Below are 17,821 nucleotides of genomic sequence, written 5' to 3' on the forward strand. Positions count from 1 at the left end.
TCTCTCTCTCTCTCTCTCTCTCTCTCTCTCTCTCTCTCTCTCTCTCTCTCTCTCTCTCTCTCTCTCTCTCTCTCTCTCTCTCTCTCTCGTTGAAATGAAGAGTGAGTTCTAGGTTAAATATAATCAAGGAATTTCCCTGTCTTTGCTATTTGAGATTGTGACCACAACAGGCGGTTGGCTGAAAGGGAGGCAGAAGGGGGTGGGGGTGGGGCAGGGAGAAGCCGAGAAAAAAAAAAGTCTCCTAAGCGTCTCTGCAAAACATTGTAGCCACAGCAGAACTGACAGGAGCTCTCAAATCAAGTCAGAATACAGATACAAGGAGATGTTATTCAGTTGGAGCAAGGGGGACATTTATTAGCTCAGTGACAAGTCCTGGCTTCTGTGATTAAACTCTGATGCCATTCATACCAGCACCCAATCCCAAGCAAGATCAGAAGTTCAGAGATGCCTACAAATTGCCAACAAGTGTGGCCACTCTACGTCAAGGGCTCTAAAACTGTGGCAGAGAGGAAGAACAGCTTTACAGGGGGTGCCCAGCTGGTAAGAATTGACGGTTTATGATGCTCTGGTTACTTGAAGACTCTCATTGGCTGAAAGGAAGAAACGCCCCGCCTCTTTGCAAATCTGAGTAAAGGGGGGAAGTGTCTAAACTTCTATGTCTGATGGCATTTGACCCTATTGCTTTCAGCCTCCTGGCTACATACCTAGATATTCTCAGGTGTATATGTATATTTTATAGAATTGCTTCCCATCTGTTGGTATCAAAGAGAGTTGAAGGAAATGAATTTTGAAACTTCACGGTGTGCCACCCTACAGTACTGCCCCGACCCTTACATCCAGCGGTGAGTTTAAATCTGACCTGGCGTCTGTCAAAACTGAACTGGTGTGCCTGGTGTATTCTGAGTGTTTCTGCTGTGTACTGAAGAAGCCCTCCTTGTTTAGCGAGCATAATAATACTACTTTGGACTTTGTATGGACTTAAAGTGGTTTGTAGATATCTTTTCTACAGTTATCTTATACTTTATTTCTTGAGTTACTAAGTGACAAAGTTTGAAGACATCCATGTTTTTAAATTTGTCACACTATTGTACTCTATAAGGAGAGAGAGTGGGGGAGAGAGAGAGAGAGAGAGAGAGAGAGAGAGAGAGAGAGAGCATGTAGCTCGGGTAGAAGATGTGGGAGGGTCAGGGAGATGTTGGAGGTTGGAGGAGGGGGATGAGATTATCAAAGAATTAATTAAAATATTACTTAAGATTGTCACACCATTTTAAAATGTTAAAAAATTTTAAAATGTACCACGTGCCATGCTCAGTCCCACCCACCAAAGAAAAAGAAATTTCATTGGACAGGGATATAATAATCTATTGGGCAATTTTCAAGTCAAAATAAACATTGGAAATTTTGATTTTTGTCTTAAAACTAAATAGCCATTGTTATGTGAAGCAGATTGTGGCTTGTCATTTTAGCTCTAAAGAATATTTTCTCTTTGATTTGTTTCAAAACAAACATCATCTTTTGACAAATATGACTTCCTAAAACCTGTGATGAAACTGAATTTTGTTTGTGTTTGTAGAAAAATATTTACCTTGCACTGAGAAGGAGTATTAGCAAGAGTTCACAATAGTGTGCCTCTGTCGGGGGAAGAGACTGTTTCAAATTAGAGTTTGCTATTTTTAAACTGGTAAATGAAATCCGAAGAGCGTTTCCCGTGTAAAGTTATGGGAGACATTCACACCATACAAAGCACTGTGATGTTGTTAATTTAACGGCATGAGATTTGAATCTGGAATTTGGTACTTTGTAAGACTTAGGAAAACGGCATGGTTAGAAAGGGGTTAAAGTGACACTTGCCACCTGTGCCTACTGGAGGCTCACACTAGAATCTGAGCCCTGGCTCTGGGCAGGACTAGGTTACCATAGCATTGCCTTGGATTGTGAAAGGCTATTTATTTTCACCAGTATAATTCACTCTCTTGTTGGCCTGACTCTTCCTCTTCCTGTGAGGTTTCTGGTGGGAAAAACAGACGAGGAAAGATACATGAAATGGAGAATACAGAAAGAGAAGACAGACTACAAATTCAAAGGAGAGCAACCCAACCAGATTGCTAATATCTCCCAGGTTGAAATGTGAAATGTGAATGGTTTCTTAACTCATTCGTCCGTTGTTTTCTCTACAAGTGTCTGTCTTAGGAAAAAAACAAATGGACCCTATCTTCTTAGATGACCTAAACAAGAAATTTAGTTGGAGCTGGGGACAGGAATGACAGACAATAAAGCCCAAGTATTGAGATCTCAAAGACCTTCCTGCAATCACCAGCTTCAGAATCAACATTTCTAAGAACCCAGCTGTGACTCAGCAGCAGCCCTTACCATGTCTCCTCCTGGCCCTCTCCTGAGGACTGCATTGGATTCACAGCAGCATTACAGATTCCTAGCTTATGGACTAGTGCGCTCCTTCCCTCCTATACACATCCATCTGCAGGCATTTCTGGTGGTGGATCACACACACACATGTGTATGTATGTGTGTGTGTGTGTGCGTGTGTGTGCGTGTGTGTGTGTGTATGATTTATAAATTATATACATTTATAAATAAATATATATATATAATATATAAATTGAAATGATTTTAAATTTTAGAGTGCCTTTATTTCAGTAGTCTTCCCAACTTGGGAGAAGGCACAAGAATAAGTACAGAGCTGTGAGACTGGTTTAACATGGTCTTGGAAGATTGATAAAAAATATTTTCTTTAGCCTAAACTGTCTCCTCACTTACAATAAAAATGTAACCATAAAACAGCCCAGAAAGATGGAAGTGCGGATACGAACCCTCCTTTGGAAAGGTGCATGCGTACAAAAGTTCATGAGAATGAGAATATGGTGGCTCATGGCTTGTATTCCCAGTGCTCAAGAGGCTGAGGCAGGAGGATTGCAAATTCTGGGCCAGTTAAAGAGATCCTGTCTGAAAAGAAAAACTATCCATTGTCATCATTATTGACATCTGATTATCAAACTTACATATTTGATGACTCAATGACTCCTTAGGCATTTAAACTTTTATATAGATTAGCTTCCCACAGGTTACTATTACTTCTTCTTAGAGAATCAATAAGGAAGTGAAATATTACTGGGGAGAGAGGAATTGGAAGAGGGGAAAATATGATCAAAATATATTGCATGAATATGTTTCTTCAATAAAAAAAGAAAACCGTATATGAGCACATGGAACCCAGCACTGTTCTCTCTGCTGTCCAATGGGTGAATACTGTGAGTTGATTTTTTTCTAAGCAGACAACGCTGGTAGTTCTCAGTTTACAAAATCTATTTTAAGAAAGACCAAATTTAATCATTCCATAATCATAGTCATCTACATACTTACACTTGTCTTTGCTGACCTTGTCTTTGAGAGAAGCCCAAAGACGACTTTGGATGTTATTGTTGTATTAAGGATAGGGTAGGCTGATACTTTTAACTCCATGCTATGGTGATTCATGAATTTCTTTTTTATATAGAATAGAGCCCACAGCATGCTTTTATGGCTAATTGATGAGTACCAAAAAAGAACTGTTTAAATATACACTTTAAAGCACTATAATCTACTAACAATTTCTCAGGTTTTTTGTCTTCTTTCCATCAGAACACATTAAGGATTTGGTTGTGTTCTGAATCAATTTTAATTTATGTCAGTCTTTGCAAAAACTCTTCTAAAAAAAAAAAAAAAGAAAGGCATCCATCCATCCATAGAACGTATTATATTTGCATTTGGAGATATTGGTGATTACAAAAAAAAAGAAAAGGTGGATAAAAGGACAAAGTCTGTCATTTCATTCTCCATCGAATTTTTAAAAAGATCCTAGAGCAAGAATAAATGGTGCAAAATCAGCAAGTAAGTCAGTGGATTAATTTCCTAGTAAACAAACCTTCGCACAGTAAGTCTATCTGCTATTTTTCACCAGATGAATACTCAAAAGAAATGTAAAAGCCAATATCTAGACTCCAAGTTGCTGTTTGTGGTATAAATTGTGTCCCTCACGTTACTTTCTCTAATAATTAGCGTCTAGCTTGTTAAATACACTTTAATTCCACTCTGTGACACATTCATTTCTTTTGAAATATCTTTTCAAATTTTAAGCCCATGACAATTAAAATAAATAAAGATTACATTTTGAAATATTGTGATAATTGAAGTAAAAAGAGGTAGACATCATTACAATGTGATCCATTTATACAATATTCGTACTCCTTCTCTCAGCCTCTATTCAAAGGCTGAGGCTAAAACATCAGAAGAGTGTTTCTCATATAAATCAGTCTTTTGTTTGTTTGTTTGTTTGTTTGTTTGTGTGTTTCTGCTTAAAGGTTGACTTTATTAACCCTGCTTTATAATAGATCCTAAGTGGAAGGGTGGTGACGGAGCAGGACCAGAGGAAGCCCACTTCCTTTGTGTGAGAAAACTCATATAAAGGCAGAAGTGTGTCTCGCACCGGCATCGCCGTTTGGCCTCTTCTCGCACGGGCACCCTTCTTACTCTGTGACCAGGCGAGCTGGCTTCCGCGGATGGCATTGACGCTTCCTCTGCCCTCGGCATTTGTATTAATGTCAAGCAATGAGAACATCAGGCAGAGAGTCAGAAATCAGAGTGGACTTAGGCTATACTTTCTCTGACGGACTTCTTGTTGAGCTTCCTACTAAAGCATGCAGGCCTTGTAAGAAGAGCTTCCCACAGGCTCACGTTTTTGAAGCAACGGCTGTCGCCTTTTCTTTAGTGTTTCATGTAATGAGTACTTGTAGTCACTGCTAATTCCAGGGAGTCACAACAGAGCCATTACTTCTAATTACAGTTAGAATTAAAAACAAAGATGAAAAACTCTTTGTGTGTTCTTAGGAAGACTGCCTAAATAAATAATACATAATATCATTTCTGGTGTTGGATAACAAATATGTCTCTATCTTTTGATGGGGAAATCAGACTCGGTCTTCTCTAATGATTAGCTTTACCTTGCTGAGAGTCTGTAATAGGTCCAGCATGTTGCAGTTTGCTTATATTGTCCAAATTCAGTTCTTATACAAAGTGAGACCTAGGACAGGAACAAATAGACACACTTCAGTTGAAAGAATATCAACTTATAATTTATGTATATAGCCTAATATCAGGTACAGTTATGAAGAAGTACTACAGTTGCTTTACCACCATGCTATTATAATTCCCTGTGTTGCTTTTTCTGGCACATTTGAATGTTCTGGGGATAGGGAAATTTATCAGTAAAGTGTGTATATACCATGTGTGAAAGATCTAATTTATAGCTCCACCTTTAAGATCATCTTATTATATGACTGTCATGAATTTCTTAAACTGTCTGTATTACAACTTCTGGGAGTTGAGACCGTGACCTTCAATCTACAGCTCCCAAGGACTCTAAACTAAGCATAAGCCAGTTCAACTCTAAAAAGCACCTCGTTCCTGCATGGTTCACTTCTGCTATCTTGTGTGTAGTGATAGACTGTTCCTGTCCCACAGACACGTGTGTCCTCACCATGGACACAATTCAATGTACAGTAACCATCAAGGACATTATACTTTACATGTCATTTTCCTCCTTATCTAGTGTAAATTAAAAATGAGGATCAGGATCACTACAGGTCTTAACATTGTCTCATCCCTCTGAATGTTTACACTTTAGAATGAAGTACTCGGACCTTAGAGGGGCTGAGTTGCCTGTCCCCAACAAAACACTAGCAAAGACAAGATGAAAATGTAATAATAATTTCTTCAAATTTAAAGCTTCCGATCAAAACCATATGTACCAATAACAAGGTCATAGTCTTAGATTCATATAAGATCTTACAGTTGACTGGTCTCTCAGTGTATCTGATCCACTTGGAAGGTGGCAGGGTGATGGCCTCTATAAGAAGCTACCTCCTAATCTCTAGAATATATGAGTAGACTATATTATATGTCCAAAGCGAATAAGACAGCTACTAATTAGGGATTCCGATTAGCCAACTTTGAAAGATAGACTAATTTGGATTACCTATGTGCATACAGTGTGATCATAAGAGTCGTCAGAGGTAGAAGACTCAAAGCGATATAATATGAAAAAGACAACATAACATAAGCTAACCGATGGCTTTGAAAGTGGAAAAGAGTCATAAGGCAAGATAGACAGGCTGCTTCTGAAGGCTGGAAAAATAAGGAAACAAATTCTTTGCCAGTGGGAACTGAGCCTTGCCAAGACCTTGAATTCTAGTCAATATGTAAGGCTTCTGACCCACCAAATAAAACATAAAATTTGTGCTGCTTTCCATTGCTAAGTTTGGAGTAACTTGCTACAACAGCTAGAAGAAATGAATCTACCAACTGCCGGGTATTTATCCTCAAACCATAGATAAAGAAACTATGTGTTGCTTTAGCTTACTTGACTAATGTAGTCTCTTTGTGTCAGTGTTTTTGCTGCAGGGTGAGGGAGGTAGAAGATAAATGAGACACATTGCCAGACTTCAGGGTACTTCAAGTAGGATGACCTGTGTGGAAACAATACAAGAATAACAACAGAATCACATATATTTAAGGGCAGTCGAATGACTGTCAAAGGGCAGAATACGAAGCAGCCGTCTTTAAGAAGGACCAAATTGGAGTAGTGATTTTTCTTAACAGTGTTTGTTAATGTTTCCCAAATTGTTTTATGTCAAGCCAGACTTGACTTTTTGACAGTACTACTAATACTCTGAGGCCCAAATGTAGATTCAGGAAACACGGGGATGTACATGTTTACTTCTGATTTTCCCAAAAATGGAGAGAAATGTACCACCCATGCTTGGTGGCTGTGATGCTTAGGTTTGGCTGGGGTCTTGAAATTGTTTACTAAGCAAGTCAAAATGATTTGACTTGCATAGTTATCAGGTCACACTTGAAGAAACAGCTCTAGCCCTTCCTGTGCTCTGAGGCTCCTCACTCATTTTAGATTTGAGATAGAGAAATTGAGCATGCATTAAAGGAATGCGAAATCGGCATTTTTATCAAGTACTTCAGATGCTTCTCTTGTTTGCACAGCACTACCTAAGGGGAAGAACCTGAGACCCAGTTCCCTCAAAGAAGCATATAGCCTGGGATGAATCTTCCCAGAGCCAGACTTCATGGTCTCCCTTTATTTGAAAGGCAAAAAAATGCAGTGTAAGATTAAAGTGGCAGTTGCAATCTGTGATGCAGGACAAGAAAGCAACGTTTCTGATTAGCTGGTTTGAAGCTCAAATTTGTCCCGACAGGGCTTCCAGCTCCTTTAAAGAGTTCACAAGGACTAGTCCTCCAGCAACAGTGATGGATGGATAAAGCACTGTAATTATGATCAAAGGCCACCAGCTCCTGCCTGGGTAATTACGCATTTCCCCGGCTTCTGAAAGTCACTTTGTTCCATTCAAAAGAAGATGAGAAACGGACACAAGTGATGTGTGCTTATTGGTTAGTCAAGGTTTTGGAAATGACAGTTATTAAATTTTTTTTACCTTAAGCCATAAAAATTAGGGGAATAATTTAGATGGGAGAAAATAATTATGACTTCATTCTAATGCTTATTGGTGTTATTTACCTTCTCCAATCTCACTTATCTCTCCTTCTAATTATAATTTGACTTTCTGGAAATGAGATTGAAGCCACTATGGCTGAGAAAGAAGAATCTGAGGACTCACATTTCCCTGCCACTTTCAAATCTCCATTACCTTTTGTTATTTTTGTTGCAAATGAGCAAATGTAATTTGGCTGGTTCAACAGCAAACTCCCATTCTCAAATTCCATTAACCCGTGGCATCTCTTATAATTGAAGGCAAAATTAGTGGCATAAACATAGTAAGTCTGAGAAAGCCTTTTGAGTCAAGAAACAGGGAAGAGAAACAAGTGTGATAATTTAATTAGCCACCTATTTACCCAGAGGAGGTTTTTTAACATAAGCTTTTTATTAGATGTTTAATACCGTGAGGTGCAATAAATGATAGAGCAATACAAATTTATCATGAAGGAACAGTGTGATACAGACATTAGCTTTTAATATTACATAGTATGCTACACCTCCAGTTTGCTGATTGCCTTTAATTAGCCTGGAGCGTCATCGATATAGTCAAGTTTTAGGCCATCTTTTAAAATAGCAAAGGTAACATCTTTTATTTTAAAACAAGCCTTGGCTTTTTTTCTTCCCATCTTATCCTAGTTCGCAGATTCTTATGTTTTCCTGACCAAATTGAATAGTGGCATTTATTTCTTAATTATGAGTTAATGGATACAAATAAGTTTCCAGTGGGAGACCCTGCTTTCTCCTAGTTTTTCTAGGACATTGTGCCCATCCTTAATATGAAATCAATAAGAGGCATGGTTCCTTCTTTTTTCTTTTTGGTTTTTTTTTTTTTCTTTTTGGTTTTTTTGTTTGTTTTGTTTTTGTTTTGTTTTGTTTTGTTTGTTTGTTTGTTTGTTTGTTTTTGGTTTTTTGGAGACAGGGTTTCTCTGTATAGCCCTGGCTGTCCTGGAACTCACTCTGTAGACCAGGCTGGCCTCGAATTCAGAAATCTGCCTGCCTCTGCCTCCCAAGTGCTGGGATTAAAGGTTTGTGCCACCATACCAAGCTAAGGCATGGTTCTTTTTATAACTTGTTTTTCTTCAGACAGTGAATGAAAATGCATTATTTGATATGATTTCTTTTTTTTTTTTCCAACTAAATGGTTAGCAATCACAAGACAGCTAGTAAAAATGAAGAGTGAACTAACATCTTCCCTGAAGAGTCTAAATGGATGAATCTTTGTGGTTGTGTGTGCTTTCCTTTTGTATCCTGGAGAGGCCTTTGTGGGTTCTGTTGGGATTTCTCATTACCTGGGGATATGAATGAATGACTGGTTGTCAGTGGGTACAGTGGGTATGTACACTGACTGTCAGTCAGTCTCACACAATCAGAGTGAAAACCTGCTGTGCTTCTCTGTTGTTGAGTGTACTATTGGTCCTACTATTTGGTTGATGAGGTTTCACGTAGGTCTTATATATATTCACATATATTTTACTGTAAACTCTTCAAAAGAATAACTAAAACCTTTTCTATTTGCCCTCATTTCTCCTTTATGACCTTTGCTTAAACTAATGGTTTTTTTTTTGTTTGTTTGTTTTTGTTTTTGTTTTTTAACGCTTGGTGATACAAATGTACATTAATTAGCTTTAAATGTCAGAATAATTGTAATCAGGTCAAGCTTTAATTTGCAAATATAAAACTGCACCCATTTCTTTTTCTTTTTTTTAATTAAAAAATTTAATTTATTTTTTATACTCCATATTCCATTCCCCGCCCTACCACCCACTCTCTATCTGCTCCACATCCCATACCTCCTCCCCACCCCATCCCATCTCCATGAGGATGCCCCCACCCCTCACCCCACCTGACCTCTAAACTCCCTGGAACCTCCAGTCTCTTGAGGGTTAGGTGCATCATCTCTGAATGAAAACAGACCTGGATGTCCTCTACTTTATGTGTGTTGGGGGCCTCATATCAGCTGGTGTATGCTGCCTGTTTGGTGGTCCAGTGTTTGAGAGATCTCAGGGGTCCAGATAAATTGAGCATCCTCAGCTTCTTTCAGCCTTCCCTAGTTCAACAACAAGGGTCAGCTGCCTCTGTCCTTTGGTTGGCCACAAATATCTGCATCTCATTCTTTCAACTGCTTCTTGCGTCTTTCCGAGGGCAGTCATGCTAGGTCCCTTTTTTGAGCACTCCATAAACCCAGTAATAGTGTTAGGCCTTGGGACCTCCCCTTGAGCTGGATTCCTGTGGCTGGACCTTCTTTTCCTCAGGTTCCTCTCCATTTCCATCTCTGTAATTCTTTCAGACAGGAACAATTATGGGTCAGAAATGGGACAATGGAATGGAAACCTCATCCCTCACTTGATGTTGTGTCATCCAGCTGGAGGTGGGCTCTATAAATTCCCTCTCCCTTCTGGTGTTTTATGTAAGGATCTTCCCTTTGAGTCCTGGGAGTCTCTCACCTCTCAGGTCTCTGATGCATTCTGGGGGGGGGGGGAGGCTAACCTCCTATTCCTGAGGTTGCCTGTTTACATACTTTCTGCTGGTCCTCAGGGCTTCAGTCCTTTTCCCTCACCCAATACCAGATCAGGTTTCCTTCTCCCCCCCCCCACACATACACTCTCTCCCCCACTCCCTCCACTTTCCCTTCCAGGTCCTTCCCCCACTCCCCATTTGTGAATGCATTCTTCTGTCTCTCAAGTGGGAATGAGGTGTCCTCACTTTGGCACTTTAGCTTGTTCAGCTTTTTGAGTTCTGTGGACTGTATTTTGGGTATTCTGTACTTTTTTTTTTTTTTTTTTGCTAATACTCACTTATTAGTGAGTACATACTGTGCATGTCCTTTTGGGTTTGAGTTACCTCGTTCAGGACAATCAGACAATAAAAAGAGATCAAGGGGATACAAATTGGTAAAGAAGAAATACAGGCATCACTATTTGCAGATGGTATGATAGTATACATAAGTGACCCCAAAAATTCTACCAGAGAACTTCTCCAGCTGATAAACAACTTCAGCAAAGTGGCCACATATAAAATTAATTCAAATAAATCAGTAGCCTTCCTTTATACAAAGGATAAATAGGCTGCAAAAGAAATTAGGGAAACAATTCCCTACACAATAGCCACAAATAGTATAAAATATCTTGGGGTAACTCTAACCAAACAAGTGAAAGACCTGTATGACAATAACTTCAAGTCTCTCGAGAAAGAAACCGAAGGAGATCTCAGAAAATGGAGCAATCTCCCATGCTCGCGGGTTGGCAGAATTAACATAGTAAAGCTACTCATCCTGCCAAAGGCAATCTACAGATTCAAGGCAAACCCCATCGAAATCCCAACACAATTCTTCAAAGACATGGAAAGAGTAATTCTCAGATTCATCTGGAAAGGCAAAAAAACAAGAATAGCAAAAACAATTCTTCTTAACAATAAAAGAACAGCTAAGGGAATCACCATCCCTTACCTCCAGCTTTACTACGGAACAATAGTGATTAAAAACTGCATGGTATTGGTACAGAGACAAACATGTTGATCAGTGGAATAGAATTGAAGACCCAGAAATAAAGCCTCACACTTTTTGTCACTGGATCTTTGACAAAGACACCAACAAATATACAATGGAAAAAAGAAAGCATCTTCAATAAATGGTGCTGTTCTAACTGGCTGTCTGTATGTCGAAGAATGAACGTAGACCTATATTTGTTACCTTGTACAAAGCTTAAGTCCAAGTGAATCAAAGACCTCAACATAAAACCAGATATATTAAATCTAGTAGAAGAGAAGGTGGTAAAGAGCCTTGAACTCATTGGCACATAGGAAAATTTCCTAAATAGAATTCCAATGGCTCATGCTCTAAGATCAACAATTGTTAAACTTCATGAAACTGGGAAGCTTCTGTAAGGCAAAGGACATAGTCAATAAGACAAATTGGTAACCTACAGATTAAGAAAGAAATATTCACTAACCCCACATCGAATAGAGTAATATCCAAGATATATAAAAAACTCAAGAAGTTAATAACAAAAAAAGCCATACAATCCAATCAAAATATGGGGTACAGAACTAAGTCAAGAACTCACAACTGAGGAATCTTGAATGGCTGAGAAGCATCTAAAGAAAAGTTCAAAGTCCTTAGTGATCAGAGAAATGCAAATCAAAATGACCCTACACCAATCAGAATAGCTAAGATCAAAACCTCAGGTGCAACGCGTGTTGGAGAGGATGTGGAGAAAGAGGAACACTCCTCCATTGATGGTGAGATTGCAAACTGGTACAACCACTCTGGAAATCAATCTGGAGGTTCCTCAGAAAATTGGAAATAGATCTACCTGAAAAAAACAGCTATACCACTCTTAGGAATATACCCAAAATATGCCCCACCATGCCACAAGGGCAGGTAGTTCCACTATGTTCATAGCAGCCTTATTTGTGATTGCCAGAAGCTGGAAACAACCTAGGTTTCCCATGACAGAAGAATAGATACAGAAAATGTGGTTCATTTACACAATGGAATACTACTCAGCTATTAAGAATGGGGACATCCTGAGTTTTGCAGGCAAATGAATGGAACTTGGTTGGTTTTGTTTGTTTGTTTGTTTGTTTGTTTGTTTGTTTATTGGATATTTTCTTTATTTACATTTCAAGTGTTATCCTCTTCTGCCCCCCCCCCCCACAAAGACCCCATATCCCATCCTTCCTTCCCCTGAATCTATGAAGGTGTTTCTCCACCCACCGACCCACCCATTCCCACCTCCCTGTCCTCAGTTCCCCTACACTGAGGCATCTATTGAGCCTTCATAGGGCCAAGTACCCCTTCCTCCCGTTGATGCATGATAAGGCTATCCCTGCAATGTATGAAGCTGGGGCCATGTGTACTCCTTTGTTGAAGGCATAGTCCCTGGGAGCTCTTTGGGGGACTGGTTGGTTGATATTGTTGTTCATTCTCTAGGGTTGCAATTCCTTTCAACTCCTTTGGTCCTTTCTCTAACTCCTCTATTAGGGACCCCATGCTCAGTCCAATTGCTGGCTTCGAGCATCCATCTCTGTAAGGCTCTGGCAGGACATCTCAGGAGACAGCCATATCAGGATCCTTTCAGCATGAACTTCTTGGCATCCACAATAGTGTCTGGATTTGGTAACTATATGGGATGAATCCTCAAGTGGGACAGTCTCTGGATGGCATTTCCTTCAGTCTCTGAGCTACACTTTATCTCCATATTTGCTCCTGTGAGTATTTTGTTCTCCTTTTAAAACAGACAGAAGCACTCACACTTTGGTCTTCCTTTTTCTTGAACTTCATGTGGTCTGTGAATTGTCTGTTTACTTAAAGATGGAGGTGTTTTTCCAGTTTGCTGGTAACAGCTAGAACTGTGAGGAAAAGGTATGGTGTAGAAATGAGATCTCTTGGAGATGAAGAAGCAGGAGAGCTGTTCTTATAAAGTATTTCAGGATGGTCATCAAAAGGAGGAAATTGTTGTTCCAAAGAGTTGGAGAAATCTGCTGTGAAAAGGGAAAGAGGCTGAGTAGGAATGACTTGTCTACATAGACTTAAGACAGATACCCTAAAATCTAATACCTGTTCTAACTTTTGAGAAGAGATAAACTTTGAAAATTGTTTGCATAGTTCTAGGGATTGAAACCAGGGCCTTGTGCATGCTTGGTAAGCATTCTAACACTAAGATAGAGGACACAGCCTCAGCCCTAGAAGACATGAAATTTAAGAAGTAATTTTCACTTAATATAATAACACAGATCCAAAATTGAGGGAAATTATCTCTGTATAGAGAATAAAAGTTTTCATCTAAATAACAGAGACCTCCCACACAGAGCTTGAATTTTCAAAGCCAGGAATTACTTAGTTTGGAAACCTGGGGCTGATTATTTCAGAGGCCCCCTTTTAATTGATTTTTTAATGCAATAATTTTGCTCCCTGTCAATTCCCAAATCCTATCTGCTAACTTAAGATTTTGAAATTTGAATTCCCAAATCCTATCTGCTAACTTAAGATTTTGAAATTTGCTGAGTTCTCCATACTGTAAATCCTATCAGGTTAATTTCACTTCCCTCATTTTCTCTTTATCAATATGCTGTTTTTCCCCAGTACACTAATTTTAACTGAGCCTAACAATCAGAAGAGGTTTATTTCAGAAAAACTTCATGTTTTCAGGATCCACACAAATCACATTCGCTTACTGAAGCTCATGGGGAAAAAAAAGAGAGAGAACCTCTATAATACATTTTTCTGTGTTGGGTCCTCCTCAGCAGGTGGTAGACAAGGGGCAGTCCTAGGTACCAGGTTCTCAGCCTCGGGCATCCCAGACACCGCTGGACACCTAGAAGAGCTGAGAACAGAATGGGGGCACTGTGTTGTTCCCATGTGGGTGAGAATCCTTGGTCCAGTCTGTGGCAGGAGCACATGAAGGCCTTCTGGTGGGAGGTTAGAAGCAGCTCCTTAGAGGAAATCCTATCCCTTCATTCAAGCATGGTGGGCCTTGATGAGCAGAGACAGTCTATGGTTTTAGGGCTTTATTGTAGAAAGAAAAGGGGAAAGAGAGAAGGTAGAAAGAGGAAGAGAGGCCGGCCATGGCCCAAGGAGAGTGGGGGAAAGAGCGAGAGAGGAGGGCTAGAGAATAAGAAAGGTGAGAGTTTAGAGAGAGTGAGGAGGGGCCAAGCAGCCCCTTTTATAGTAGACTGGGCTATCAGGTAACTGTCGGGGAGGAGCATACCTGGCTATAGTAAGATAACTGTGGGGCGCAGTCTAGCCAGAATGCCAGAAGCTTGAGACATTGTCTGAGTGACTTATAGTCACACACCTCTCCTGGGGGAGCTAAGGGAGTGGTAACTTGGACAGGAGCTAGGGGTCTGGGAGACATGATCGAACACCTTCCATCCCATGTAGGTGGAAATCACCACCCATCAGATCTTCTGGGTGTCAAGACTTGTGTTCGACTGGAGACCAGGCTGTCTGTGCGCAGCCCACTGCTCCACAGAGTTCTACTGCTTCTTCAGCGCCAAAAGATCTTATACCTACTGCATTCCTATTACTGTAAGAACCAGCTGTTAGGAGCAAACTTGAAAAACTTCTCCACCTTTAATGAAAAAGACAAAGCTGGGACTCTTCTCCAGGTGATGGATGAGTAAAGTCTAGAGGTAAAGTTAGGCAAGATTTCTATCAAGTAAAATAATGACAGTGTGCCTTGCAGGAAGAGAACCTGTTGCTCTGAGCCTTGAGAGCCTTATAGCTTATACTGGAGATTAAAATACAGTCAGGCTGATATGAGCCTTTAGAGACAAAACCGTATTCCTTTCTAATAGTTTTGCATACACACTGAACACAGTGTCATTATGGAAGTGAAATCTCAATTTCTTTTTAATTTGAATTTCTTTCATGGACAATGAGATTGAACATTTTGTCATGGAGTTATTATTGTCCATTTGTGTTTCATCTTTCACAATGTGTTTATTTTATTAGTCTGCATCGGGTGCATTGTCTGATTTCTTGTTATTTGGTTATTTAGTTGTTTGAATGTGCTAGATATTAATCTTCTGGTAGATATATAGATGCCAAAGATTTTCTCATATCCTGTAGACTAACTGTTCACTAGATTAACTACTTTCTGTGAGAAGCTTTTTTTTTTTTTTATGAAATCCCATTTATCAATTTCTGTCACATTTTCTAGCAACAAGAACTCTATTCAAAATGTGCCTGAATATGCCTATATAATTAAGTATTTTCCCTTCTTTTTCCAGTAGCAGCTTTTGAGTGTTAAATTTTTATATTGACATTTTTGATCAGCTCAGAGTTGAGTCTTATACATGATGGAAGACAGTAGTTTTATGCTTATACTAATAGATATCTACTTTTTACAGTATATTTACCAAAGATGCTATCTTCTCCTGGTGGATATTTTTAGCATCTGTAATAGTTAATCTAGATTGTCAACTTGACAAAATCTAGAGTCACTTAGGAGATAAACTTCTGGGAATGTCTATGAAAGATTTTCTATATTAGGTAAACTGAGGTAGGAAGACTCATTCTAAACATGGGTGCCACAGTTGCCTGGGCAGATTTCTTGAACTGGAGGAAAAGAAGAAAGGGTACTGAGTACCAGAATTCATCTTTCTCTTTCTCCTTCTTCTCTTGACTTGGATACAATGTGATAAGCCATGTCATATGGCACCATTCCTTCCTGCCATGCCAAACTAGACCACAAGTCCAAAGAAGCGTCTCTTTAGTGACGTTGCTTTACTAGATATTTTGCCAGAGCAGCACAAAGTTTACAGTATCTGTCAAATATAGCAGGTGGAGATGGATGGATTCTTACTGAGATTCTTTGTTTTGTCCTATTGATCTGTTGTCTATTTTGTGCCAGTTCCATGCTGTTTTGTTTATACGGCTCACTAGTATAATTTGTAATCAGGTATGATGGTTCTACCTCAAGCACCCTCTGTACTTAGATTTTCTTTAGATATCTGGGATCTTCTGAACATCCATATGAACTTTAAGGTTTTTTTTTCCATTTTGTTAAAAATGGAAATTTTGAATCTCCAGATTACAGATTTTGCAATACAGCCATTTATACAATATTAATTACTTCAGTGAATGAGCTTGGGGCATCATTCTATCTTCTATAGTTTTGTTTAATATCTTTAGTGTTAAAGTGTTCATTATAGATATCTTAGGGTTTTATTGCTGTGAAGAGTCACCATGACCAAGGCAACTCTTATAAAGGAAATATTTCATTGGAGATGGCTTACAGTTTCAGAGGTTTAGTCCATTATCACCATGACAGGAAGCATGACAGCATGTAGACAGACAGAGTTCTAGAAGAGCCAAGAGGTCTTCATCTTGATCTGAAGGCAGACAGAGAGAGACTGGATTAGTTTCACACTGGGAATAGCTTGAGCATATAAGACCTCAAAGCCACACCTCCACAGTGACAACCTTCCTCTAACAAGGCTACACATCCTGCAATAATGTGGTGACACCTCCTAATAGTGCCACTTCATATGGGTCAAGGATTCAAACACCATGTGTCTATGAGATTCATACCTATTCAGACCATAACAGGAGAGTTCTTTAATGTTCTTGGTTAGAGTAATTTTTGGGAGGTGAGAATTAAGACTGAGATGATGTTTCCGATTTCTTTCTTCACATACTTGTTATTGGTGTGCAGGCTTGCATGCTAATTTAGTATTAAATCTTTATACCACAAGTGTTTATCAGATATGCAAGTTTTCTATTTTGGGGAGCATCTCTTTTTTTTTTAATAAAATCATATCAATTTCAAATAAAAATACTTTGTCTCCTTTTTTTTCATTTGTATCCCTTTTATTTTTCTCTCAGAGTGCCTTGCTTTAGTTAAGACTTCAAGGACCATACTATTAAAAGTAGAGGAAATAGTCACTCTGAATTATTCCAGATTTTAGTGAAAATATTCTGAGCTTTCCACCATTTACTATAATTTTGGTTACAGTTGTACGGTATAAAGTCTTTAGGTTAGTTCTCTTTCCATGAAGGTATATCGGTTTTGCCAACAGGCTTTCCTAAATCTACTGAGCTGTAAAACAATTACTGTCTTTGAGTCCACTTATGTGACAGATTACCTTTATTGATTTATATATATTGAACTATACTGGCATCTTTGGAATGAAGAGTGTTTTCTTGGGAGAATTATCTTTTTGATTTATTCTTGAGTTCAGTTTAAAAGTCTTTTATTAAGCATTTTTGCATTTATATTAAAAAAACAAATCAATTGGTATTTTTCATTGTTTGTATGACTTTATCTGCTTTTGACACCAAGGCTTTACAAAAGGATTTCAATAGTGTTCCATTGTCTTTCTTTTATGGAATAGTCTGAGAAGAATTGGTGTTTCTTCCTCTTTACATGACTGGGAGAATTCAGCAATAATTGCATCTGGTCCTGGACCTTTTTAGTTGCCAGACTACTATTATCACTGTTTCAAGCATGTTGCCTGTTTTAGATCTGTTTAAATTGTGTATCTCATGTTGGTTTAATTTTGATATGCATCTAGAAACTCAACCATTTCTTTTAGATTTTCCAGTTTAGTGGAATCAAAGATTTTAAGGTATGCCCTAACAATTTTTTGAATTCCACTGGTATGGATTATAATGTTTCCCCTTCTGCCACTAATTTGCTTGAGACTTCCCTTTCTGGGAGTTTGGCTTGTAAGCCTTTTCAAAACAACAACAACAACAACACAACAACAGCAGCAACAGCAACAATAACAGAACAGTTCTTAGTTTTGTTGATGCTTTAT

At 38.8% G+C, this 17,821-nt stretch overlaps 1 protein-coding gene across 5 annotated transcripts in view; it reads left to right on the top strand.

Moving 5' to 3' along the window:
* The first annotated feature begins 253 nt into the window (after positions 1-253).
* Trp63 (transformation related protein 63) overlaps positions 254-17,821 on the top strand; it is a 208,326-nt gene continuing 190,758 nt past the window's right edge. For 3 of the 5 annotated variants that reach the window (NM_001127259.1, NM_001127260.1, NM_001127261.1), the window contains exon 1: positions 256-842. In NM_001127259.1, coding sequence (NP_001120731.1) covers positions 781-842 — 62 coding nt within the window. In that variant the 5' untranslated portion in view covers positions 256-780. Of the gene's footprint in view, positions 843-17,821 lie in introns of all 5 variants that reach the window. The other 2 variants (XM_006522000.2, XM_006522002.1) reach the window with 1 other exon arrangement.

This window comes from Mus musculus, chromosome 16, assembly GCF_000001635.26.
Source record: "Mus musculus strain C57BL/6J chromosome 16, GRCm38.p6 C57BL/6J".
Lineage (NCBI taxonomy): Eukaryota > Metazoa > Chordata > Mammalia > Rodentia > Muridae > Mus > Mus musculus.